Source organism: Sylvia atricapilla, chromosome W (assembly GCF_009819655.1).
Source record: "Sylvia atricapilla isolate bSylAtr1 chromosome W, bSylAtr1.pri, whole genome shotgun sequence".
Classification (NCBI taxonomy): Eukaryota; Metazoa; Chordata; class Aves; order Passeriformes; family Sylviidae; genus Sylvia; species Sylvia atricapilla.
Window position 1 is genome coordinate 15,408,171 of NC_089173.1, and position 12,004 is coordinate 15,420,174.

Here is a 12,004-nt window from a genome sequence, read left to right on the forward strand (position 1 = left end):
CTGATGGACAAGAGCACCAGAAGGCATAAGTTAATCTTCAAAATAAAAACCGATTTCACAGTAGCTCTGTTGACTGTAGTTCCAGCAAGGCCAAGGTCAGAGATCTCTCAGAGTGCCAATACAAGGCTATAATGAATACTATGAGCTATACTTAATTCCATAAAATTTAAGCCCAAACTAAAATTCATTTGGACATAAAATACACCTTTGTTAAATCCCCAAGCCATGTGGATGTAGAAATCCAACAAATGAGAAGTGCGGCACACCCCTGAGATCACATATAGAAAGGGTTATGACAACAAAAGTATTTGTTCCTGGAATTTGGGAACTTCACACTGAACTTGAAGAAACTGGTTTGGCACAAATGGGCTTTAAGTGCTGCTGGCCAAACGTAACACGGACACAACAAACACCAGGTCTCCTTTTAATATCAGAGCACAAATGGAGGAGCTTTACACAGACTTTGGGAAATAGCTCAGGTACAGGCCTGAGGAAAATACAATTTAAAGAGTGACTGCTGCAAACAGTTGCCTTCAGATGTTACACAAACACAGAGCCCTTTCAGCTGGACACCCCTGTCCTGTGCTCTGCTGGCTCCCCTTGCTGGGGGGACTTGTCCAGCCAAAAAACACGCAGGGATGTACATCCCAGCTCGGCTGCAACACTCTACACTGGATTATTTTAGCACTGATACATCATAATTTCCTAATATTTCCTAAAGAACTGATCAACAGGACCAAGAAAGTTCTCAGACCTTTGCTAAGTTTCATACCTCAATTATAACAAACTGCTTTTACAAACTATGAACAAATAAGCCTTAATACTTCTGCTGACTTTCTGATCCTGTAGATTCACTAACATAATTAGGAGTTCTCTAATGTTAAGGTAGAGGGACTGCAGCAAGTATTATTAATCATTAGAACATTTTAAAGTGTTAGAGTGTAGCAGCCATGGTATAAAAATGTATATCCAGTAATTATAGTACTTTGCAGTGGTACTAAAATCCCCAAATACTAAAAGCACTAAGAAATTTGGGGGGTTTTTCCCCTTTCAATTTTTATCAGAGAAAAAATTTCAACAAGACCCTTTAAAGGACATCCTTTCACTCTTGCACACTTTGTATTTTGAGATGATTTTGCTAGACCCTTTTCACTTACAATACGAAGAGTCTGGTGCACTACAGAAAGCAAGTCTGACCAGTTTTAAGCAGCTTTATTTAGGTAACATCTTTTGTGTGTCTAACAGACCTAGGTGTAATCTTTTATTTGTCATAGCTGACGATACCTGATATGCAATCCTTCACTTCTGATTTCAAAGTGCAAGTGTTCTAATACTTGAGCACCACGTTCTGCTGAGAGACAGGAACCATTGCAACAGAACCAGTTTTACCTTTTCTTTTAAATTGCATTTGCTTCTTGCTGATGAAGCATCTCGAGCACTAAGCAATACCTCGAAGTCGTTCCTTGTCCTTTAGCACGTTTAAGCATCCAAACCTCAGCCTGGTTCTCTCAGGTCGTTATGTGTACGATAATTAAGGTATAGCTATTCCAGGAAAAGGCAAAGGGAGCTCCGTAGTGACAACCTACCTGGATGTGCAGCCACATTAGCGCGAGCAAATTTCCAGCAGAACTTAAAGTAACTTTTCATAGGTACTAGGGCCATAAAAGTGAGTTTACAACCCCATGGATGCTACGTGGGGACGGCCACCCGTGACACGAAGCAGCCAGGAGGCGACACAAAGCATCGGCCTCCCCCAGGCGCCGGTCCCGCTACCTCCACACGTGTCACAGCCCTCGCCAGGGGGCACGGCCAGGCCCGCGGGACGGCGAGGGCCGGACAGGGCGGGCGCGGGTCGCGGCCGGGCGCAGGCTGGGGGCGGCGGGGGAGCGGCGGGCAGGCTGAGGGGGCAGCGAGGCGAGCCCGGCACAGCCCCGCGCGGAGGGGCCGCGGGAGGCTGAGCCGGGCGCAGGTGCCGGCGGGGCGCGGAGCCGGCCCGCCCTATCCCCCCCATCCGCCCCGCACTGACCTCAGCGCCGCTCACGTACAGCTCCATTTTGTGGCAGGGCTGCGGCTCGTCGTCCAGGGGCGCGCACGGCACCATGTCCCGGCTGTGGGGCCGCGGCGATTCGGCCGCTGCCGGTGGCCGTGCGGAGCGACGCAGGACCGGGCGCGGAGCGGAGCGCGGACGCTGCCAGCCGACAGGGGCGGCACCGCACAGCGCTGCCCTGCGCACGCCCCCAACATGGCGGCCCGCGGGGGCGGGGCCTGTGCCGCACCGCGGATACGTCAGGGCGGGACGGAGAATCCCTTGCGGGGGGGGAAGTGACGCGCGGTGACGTCACCGGGGCCGCGGGTCGGCGGCGCTGCGCTGGGTGGGATTGGGGATGGAAGGATTGGGGATGAGGGACAGGTCTGAGGGGGAATGGGAATGGATGGATTGGGGGCGAGGGACCCAGGATGAGGGGGATTGGGGATGAGGTACGGGGGTGAGGGAGTTGGAGGTGAGGACACGAGACTGCGGGGACAGGTCTGAGGAGGATGAGGGCTGATCAAGGGATTGGTGATAAACGGATTGGGGATGAGGGGACAGGGATGGTTTGGGGACAGGCTTGAGGGGACGCGGACTGTCAGTGATGGGCGCTGAGGGGCACCGCCTGTGGGCCCGGCACGGGGAGGCTCTTCCTCCCACGGAACTGACAGGGGAAGGGGAAAAAAAGAAAAACCCAAAAGTTTCGTTTGGTTTTGTTTTTTCCGAATTTGTGAGATGTGGGGACAGGAAGCGCGGGTGGCAGGGAGGCACAGCCCGGGCCCCGCGGCGGTGGAAAGCGAGAAGGAGCCGAGGCGGCAGCGGAGCCGCCTCGCCGCGGGTACAACAAAAAGGCCCCGACGCCTTTGTTTGCAGGCTTGTGTTTGGAGAGAAACAGCGGCGCTGCCGAGCGGGGGCAGGAGAAAGCATGCATGAAAAAATAATATTCCCCTGACACGCGGAAAGACTCTAAAACTTAAGAGACAAAGTGAGTTTTAAAGTAGGTATGTAATTTATTCAGCGCTGGGCACGATGCGGGATAGCTCCCAAAGACATCCACGCCTTTTACTAACTTCCATTCTTTTTTAACCTCTAGAATGTTACATATGCATCAAATTTCGCAATACACCTATGCATATTTATTCCTTGGCTCCTCCTCTCTCCGCTTCGTATGTTAATTGTCTTATCAGTCCTTTGCGCCTGCGCAGGTGTCTCTGGTGGTCGTCCTGGGGGTCTCAGAGATGAAGAAGGATAGTCTTCCTCGGAGATGAACTTCTGACCTTGCTGTCTTGCACATGCCCACTGATCCTCTGGTCATAGTTCAAGCTCTGAAGCCAGGCTTATCTGGTCCTGGGGGCTTGAGGCGCCTCCCTGTCTCAGTGTCCTTGGTAATCCTGCATTCTTGTCTTTTGTTCTGCCCCTTATCAGGCACCCCTGCATTCCTCCCCTGCTGTTCTTGTACGCAGCCTTGTCTTGTAGAGCAGCAATACACACCATCTGAATGCCTATCCTTTAATTAGTATTCTTCTAATTTTTTTATGATTAATATCCTCTAGTTTCTAACTTCATATTTCAGTCCCCCCTTTTCAATAAGGCAGTAAATTCTTTTACTCAATATGAATTTCAGTCTTTACGATATGTGTCTTTTAATGCCTTGCCATGTACTTGGGATAAAGAGGTTAATATTACTACTCGTTGTAACAGTTTCTAGTTCCAAATAAGCATTACAAAAGACAGGACAAAACTTATACTAACTAATATTAATAAGACAATAATGGGGTGACTTATTGTATTTAGGATCCCAGTCGCAGTGGGTGACTATCCAAAGAGTGAGTCTCACTTATTGTAACTTGCATCTTGTTTTACTCTTTGCAGAACCTTGTTTATTTCTCTTGTGTCATGATGGATAGTAATTAAAGTTTGCTTTCCAGTTTTCTGAATACCTTTTAAAATTTTGGCAAGGTCCTGATGATCAATTAATTGTTTTATTAAGGTGAGATTAATCCCAATAGGTGTGGGTGATAAGTTATGATATATTGTATTGTCAGACTTGACTAGCTGGTGGGAAACAACTGGTGCTAAATACAGGAAGTCACACCCTAAAATCTTAACGAAGTTACAAATACAGTGGTTAGAATGATTCTTGTTAAACAAAGTTACATTATCCTTGTCTATTTCTATAAAAGCACAGGCAGTCTTTAAACATACACAACCCTGACCAATATATACAAGTACAGTTCTTTGACTGGTGTTTGAATGAATCTCAAAATGACAAACACCCTGTTCAGTATCAAGACATATATCTCGAGCATCGATTGTGTTACTCTTACAAATGAACTCTTGTTGTTCCCGGGAAATGCAAGATTCCAGATTCACAGTTTGCTATTTTTTACTCACTCTTCGTGCCCATGTTCTGTGTTCTGAAGGGTAGAGCACTAATCTCTCATGATTCAGTCCCAATGCTATAATGGGGTGAATAACATAAACTGTGGCATTGCGGATGGTGAGCACAAAAGCAGTAGCTGTGTTAATGGTTGGATCATAGGTGAAGTTTATCAGGGTCCACTAGGACTGAAATTTCTTTTCAAAATCAGTAGCATTGTCTCAGACAGCTTTTTGAACCTCAATTGGAAAGGTTCCTTCGCTACTTTCTCTTATAACTAAGGCAGCTGTTGACTGCAACCACAACTGTGCCTGTATACAGGTAAAAGCTAAGGACGTATTACTTTGAGCTGTACCAAGTGCATCTATGATTAATCTATGGTCTTGGTCCTCTGCTTCTTTCCAACTTGGCAACACTTTTGAAACCTGCCACTGACTAGTTCTTAATGCCAACAAAGATGATTGTAAAGGTTGTTTTAATTTAGTTAGATCACTTGTTGCAGTGGCCAATTTGTTCATTAATATTTTTGAATTGATTTTATTCAGAACTCTTAGTCCTGTCCCTAACATTCTGGTCAGATCTCTCCGCATTCTACCCCTGGTGTATGCTTGTTTTTGCAACCATGTTGTCCAGCCCTCAAAGGATGTTTTTAGGAAGGAAGAGCAGGCTGGCTGGACTTCAGAGATGTTAGTTTGCATCAATAGTTCAACACGCTTGAGAGACCATTCTGGATTAGACAACAGTTGTTGCTGACTCATGTTCCTTATCACATATGGGCCTATTTCATAAATTTTGGGTCCAAACCTGGGTGGCGTGATCTGGGTTTGGGCTGGAGTGCTAGTGTCGGCTGTAATGGGTTTAGTTGTGGCATTTATTCTAAATTTGAAGGAGAGCCTAATTTTATCGTGGGCCCAAAGGCAGACTACTTCAACAGTCTGTACTAGGGTGAAATTATACCAACAGTCCAATTCACTTGAATGACTACAAACCTCCTTGTGTTTGTCTGTGGGAGTGGATGAAGCACTAATTTGGATTGCTTTCTTATGAGTGGTTCCATTAATCAGTCGACATTTAACTTTGATTCTCTCTCCTACAGTCCCTTGGAGTGATCACAACTTTTGGTTTTTTTGCCACTCTTGTCTTTTATATACTTGGGTTTTATGCATAACTACAGTTGATAGATTTAGATTTTTTATATTAGAATACTCTCTCATGGATCCAGTGTACCAGGTAAAAGCTTGGGACCAGGGCCATTCAGCATTGTTCTGGCTAGAGGTATTTCTCAGTTTTTGGATTGTAATTATGATTATAAACAAGAAAATTTTCTCAATTAAGCTCTTGCAGCTTAGGTTACAAAACATTCTTACCCATAATGCACTTATTTTGTTTGAGTGAATTTTAGTTTCAGTCTTTTATCTCCTGGTGTTACTTTTCAAGAGGTTTTAGGAGCTTTCTTTATTCGGGAGTGGTGAATCCAGGCATTCTGCTCTTGGATCTTAATTGCAGTGAAAGTGGTGAGAAGCACTTGGAATGGTCTTTCCCACTGTGGCTCCAAGGTCTTTTCTGTAACAGACTTGACATACACATAATCCCCAGGCTCTATGTCATGCACTGGCCTATCTAGCCCTCTGCTCCGAGTTCCAGCCACATGTTTCTCAATTTTTCTGAGTTGTTTACTTAAGGCTATCATATAAGCAGTCAGCCTTTTTTCTCCAATTTGGGTGGATATCTCTTTCTGTACACCATATGGTCTCCTATAAAGCATTTCAAAAGGGCTCAGCTTTTCTTTACTTCTGGGCTTAGTTCGAATCTGCAGCAATGCTAACGGGAGGGACTGGGGCCAAGGCAAATTAGCCTCTTGCCCTAGTTTCACAATTTGTTGCTTGATCAGATGGTTCATTTTCTCAACTTGGCCACTTGACTGGGGACGGTATGGTGTGTGAAGTTCTCAGTCTATGCCCAGATGCTGACTAATCTGTTGGACTATTTTTGAAATGAAATGTGGTCTCCTATCTGAAGATATTGTGGCTGGAACTCCAAAGCGTGGTATTATTTTTTGCAGCAGCTCTTTGGTTACTTCCCGGGCTTTGGCAGTCCTGGTGGGGAAAGCTTCTGGCCATCCTGAAAAGGTATCTGTTAATACCAATAAATATCGATACCCCCCTTTTCTTGGTAATTCTGAAAAATCAATTTGCCACTGCTGACCAGGTCCATGACCTTTTCCAATTTGACCCAGGTTTGGTTTAGGGGTATTTTTAGGGTTAGTCTGGAGGCAAAGGTCACACTGCCGGGCCACTTGAGTGATAGTGGCATATAAGTTACTGGCAGTGATCTTTTTAATCAAATAATTATACAAAGCGTCAATTCCCCAGTGTGTTTTCTGATGTTCTTCTCTTACTAATGGCCATAGTAAATGAGAGGGGATAACCAGTTTTCCTTCTGCTGTAACCGCCCATCCCTCCTGGTTATATGTTCCCTTTTGATTCTCAACTAGCATTCTGTCCTTTTTATTGTACACAGGCTTACCTTCTAGGGAGATTTGGCCATCGGGAATCAGGGCTCCTTCTACTGTCACCTCACCTTTTGCTGCTTCTTTTGCCTCTTTGTTCGCTAGCTTGTTTCCTTCTTCCAATTCTGAGCTCACTTTCTGATGTGCCTTAATGTGCATGATTGCCACTTTTTCAGGCAGTTGAACTGCTTCCAGCAGCTGTATTATTTCTTGTGCATGTTTAATGTTCTTCCCTTGTGAATTTAATAGTCCTCTTTCTTTCCAGATGGCTTTATGAGCATGTAGTACCCCAAATGCATATCTTGAATCTGTGTAAATGTTTATCCTCTTTTCTTTTGATAGCTCTAATGCACGGGTTAGGGCAATTATTTCTGCCTTCTGTGCAGAGGTACCTGCTGGTAATGATTCTGATTTGATCAAGTCTCTGGATGTGGTAACTGCATACCCAGCATGTCGTTTTCCATTCATGATGTAGCTGCTCCTATCGGTGAACCAGGTTTTTGCATCATCCAAAGGGGTGTCCTTCAGGTCTGAGCGGCTGGAGTAAGTGGCTTCAATGGTCTCCAGGCAATCATGATGAATTTGCTCTCCTTGGTTCCCGCTAAGGAAAGAAGCTGGGTTGACAATGTTAGTTACCACTATTTCTACATTGTCTTGTTCTACCATGATAGCTTGGTATTTCAGGAATCGTTGTGGGGAAAGCTAGTGGCCTCCCTTTGTTTCCAGCACTGAGGATACTGTGTGAGACACTAGCACAGTCATTTTCTGGCCCAGGGTGAATTTACGGGCTTCCTGAATGTTCAGCACAACTGCAGCCACTGCCCTGAGGCAACCCGGCCATCCTTTAGCTGCTGCATCCAGCTGCTTGGAGAGATAAGCAACTGCCCTTCTGTATGGGCCCAGGTCTTGTGCCAGTATTCCCAGGGCAATTTCCTGTTTCTCATGAGACAAAAGAAAGAATGGTTTACTCACATCTGGCAGTCCTAATGCAGGAGCTGACATGAGGGCTTTTTTCAGCTGACCAAAAGGCCTGTGTGGTTTCTTTTGTCCAGTGGAGGTCTCTGCTCCCATTTGCAATGAGCGAATACAGGGGTTTCACAAGTAATCCATAGTTATAAATCCACAGTCTGCACCATTCCGTCATGCCCAGGAAGGTTCTCAGTTCTTTTATTGTCTGGGGTCTCGGGGTTTGGCATATTGACTCTATGCGCTCTCTCCCCAAGGTCCGTTGTCCAACACTGATTTCATAGCCCAGGTAGATAACCTTTTGTTTTACCACTTGAGCCTTTTTCTTTGTTACTCTGTACCCCTGAAGCCCCAAAAAGTTTAGGAGGCTTACCGTCCAGGCCACACATCCTTCTTCTGTTGGGGTGGCTATTAGGATGTCGTCCACATACTGCAACAGTTTCCCTTCTCCTGGTGGAGCTTCTCAGGATTCCAGGTCCTTTGCAAGTTGTTCTCCAAACAGGGTAGGGCTGTTTTTGAATCCCTGAGGCAAAACTGTCCATGTGAGCTGAGTTTTGCGTCTACTTTTAGGACTCTCCCACTCAAATGCAAAAATTTTCTGGCTGGCTTCATGGAGAGGGAGGGAAAAGAAGGCATCCTTCAAATCTAAAACAGTAAACCAAATTAGCTCTGGTGTTAGACATGTTAACAAGGTGTATGGGTTAGCCACCACAGGGTAAGAGATTCTCAGTTATTTTGTTAACAGCCCGTAAATCCTGTACAACCCTGTATGACACATCAGGTTTGCGGACAGGCAGGATAGGAGTGTTAGATTGACACTCTCTCAACAACCCTAGCTGTAAGAAATTTTCAATTATCGGGCTAATTCCTTCTTTGTCTTCCTTTCTTAGGGGGTACTACTTGATTCTGACTGATTCTTTTCCTTCCTTGAGCTTAATTTGTATTGGGAATGCATTTCTCGCCCTTCTTGGTACATTGGAGGCCCATACCCCTGGAAACACTTGGTTTAGTATCTCCTCACTAATTTCTTCTTTAGCCTTAGTAGCTGTTAGTATTGTTATAGGCAAAATAGCCAAATTGTTTTATATAAAGAAATTTATTAAAGTCAATTCGATTACAAAGAAATAAAAAGTCCACCACCAAACTAAATCAAAAAAATTGAAGACACCAAGCCCGGGAGTTGGCACCTGGTGAACGAGGTCGGACCAGCGGACAGTCCTCCCCTTGTTCACGAGAAACTGCTGCTGGATCTTAATTTTTTATACAGTTTTTGTGCCCTCAGGCTAGATCCAGGATGTAAATCTCCTCAGCCGTCCCGATATGGTGTTATCTCTTGCATTGCATAGTTATTTACTGAAGTCTTTTCGTCTTTTCCCTCTGGCCTTGTCTCGTTTCAAGAAAATGTTATTTCACCCTGTGCCTTCAAGTGCAAATGAAGTCTACCCCCTTGGTTCTGAACTTTGCTCTGTGCCTTCGCATGCAAATGAAGTCTCTCCCTGAGTTTTTATTTTTTGCAGTCTGAATTTTACAAAAGGGGTGCTTCGTATAACTTTCAGCACTTTATATAAAATATTATTACAGTCATGAATTAATTCTCAGCCTCCCTTATAACAGAATCCCCCACCTTGTATTTTTAGAAATTTAATTCATGCTCTACTTAAGAATCTCTTTTTTTTTTTTTTTTTTTTTAATTCCTCCTTGTAGTCATCCCAGGCTTCCTGTGGAGGGATGTAATTCCCCTCATAGGAAGTTTTCTTCACCTGGTTTTCAAATCTTGCCAATATTTTTGCGACTTCACTTTCTTCTGCCTGTTCTTTTAGTTTAATGATTTTTGATATTTTGTTGCTTTTGCCTGTGGCCAATTCGAGGTCCGTAGGCATTGCTGCGATCTGCATGCCTTGGACCACAGAGTGTATTAGACGAATGAAACATGGGGTGAGACAAGGCAAGAACATGATACCTGCTAGAGAACAAAGTATGAAGAAAATCAGTTTTTTCCACCATGCCCCATTAAACAAATTGTCTCACCAAGAAGTCTGGAGGATTGAATTCTATCTCTGTACCGGTACATGAGCTACCCTTTTTATTTCTGATGCCAGTTTTTTTTTTTATCATTTCTCCGTAATCATCTACTTCCACGCAACATTCAGAATCATCGAACTTTCCACACACCCCTCCCTCTTCAGTAAGTAATCCAATGCTATTTGGTTTTGGTACACAAAGGCTCTCATTTGGGAGTGTTGCTTGGCTAACAGCTCCAATGCATCAGAGGTGTGATTAGACACAACCTCTACCACTGCTTGCAGTCTGATTAGCCTATTTAGCAAGTAAATTGGGGTCCTATAGCCCCAACTTCCATCTTGTGCCCAGCTTGCCGGGCCATAATATGCTATTATACGTTCTGCTGGCCACTCCTCCTCTCCCCATTTATGATTTCCTCTTGCCATTGGGAGGCCCGTATTTATTTCTCTTTTTTCTCTACTTAAAGTCTCATATAATGGGGCTCCGAGCATATTAGCCTCGGCCCTGGGGAGTGTGAAGAAGGAAGGGCGGATCATACCTAGAGTGCATGAACCTTTCCATTTCCCCGGTAGTTCACTGTATGCTTTTTCCCACAGACCCAATATATCCCACTGGGAGATCTCCAGGTCTCATGTGTCATTTCTGGCATTTCCCAGTAATGAGCTATGTTTTCTACGGACTGGAAAGGGTTAGCTCCAGAATATTTGTGCCAACATAAACAAATTTTCCCAGACCAATTGCAGCAATCGGTTTTTTCTTTGTCTCAGTATCCTATCGGAGGTTCAGGTTGCCATTTTCTTTCCTGTTTCTCTGAATTCACAGCTAATGTGGATATACATGGGGTATATCCTACAACCTCATTGAATTCTTTCCCCTCCCTGCTGATACAAAAAGTTCCAATTATCCGGTGGCCAATTATCCACCTTTTGGGCCGCAATATGTTTTTTGAAATTTCTGATTTATTCCACTTTAACAGATGTTCTGGAGATAAATTTTCACCTTTCCAGGGCCACATTTCAGCAGAATTCAATCCCCCACAAATCCAAAAATTAGTTAGACCTAACTCGGAGGCAATCTCCTGCATAAGATCTAAAAATAAATTCCTGTTGGAAATGAGTGATCCCGAATCCTCATATTGTCTTTCCATTTGCTCGTATTGTTCACTTAATGACTTAAGTCTATCCTGTTCTATTCTCCTTTTTCTCGTTTCTGCCTCCTGCCTTTTTAGTTCTTGAGAGATTTCATTAATTTTTACTTCAGGCTCTATACCTTCCCTGTTTCGTGAAAAGCAAAATGTTTTATCTAATTGTGAACAATCTTGTTCATTATTGAATATTATTTGATTATCCTTCTCTACCGATTTCCCATCAGATTTTAGATTCTTGCCCACTCAATATGTCTTTTCTCTTATTTTACACATTCCCAATTGTTCACTCTCATAACACAAGTGGTTCACAGTAAAATATGCTATGAAAATCGATTCTTTTTTTTTCTCCTATCCAAAGAGTGTGGTTACATTGATCACTTATAGGTATACTTGGTATCTTTCCTGTTTACCATTTGTGAATTCCGTGTGCTTTTGACTGCCTGTTCTCTTAGTAATTGCCTTTGGGTCATGGCACTCCACCCCTTTTTCTGATTCACAAATTTTATATTGAGTACCATTAAAGAAACAATATCCCTTTCTCCTATCCCCTGGACAATCATAATGTGGTTGATACTTCAGGTTTTTTATTTGTCCCTTTTGTGTACCTTCCAGGCATGTTTCACACTCCTTCATGAGGGTCAGCCTCTGCGGGTTCTCGGGGTGGAATCCCCCTACTTCGCTCAGGACTAGGCTCAGGATTACAAGGACTCGCCAGTACAACACTCCTCTGCCTTTCCCTTCACCCACGGGGTAGCAGTCTGCGGCGGGGTAACCCATCTTCTTGGCAGCAGGCGTGTGTTTTTGGGGTCCTGTTGGTCCGAGCCACAAACCTCCTTTTAAAGACACTCCACTGGGACAACCTGACTGTATCTGAGTAGCAAGGTACTTTGATTGTCCTTTGGCACTTAACATCGAGCACTTTGGCCTCTGCATTCAATTGTCCTTTTATTC

At 44.4% G+C, this 12,004-nt stretch overlaps 1 protein-coding gene across 1 annotated transcript in view; it reads right to left on the minus strand.

The window, feature by feature from the left end:
* The window catches only part of LOC136373347 (ribosomal protein S6 kinase alpha-6-like), a 47,619-nt gene extending 45,375 nt beyond the window's left edge, over window positions 1-2,244 (minus strand). The window contains 2 exon segments of the mRNA XM_066338248.1: window positions 2,027-2,149; window positions 2,152-2,244. Of these exon segments, the coding sequence (XP_066194345.1) occupies window positions 2,027-2,149; window positions 2,152-2,244 (216 nt within the window).
* Between the last annotated feature and the right edge of the window lie 9,760 nt (window positions 2,245-12,004).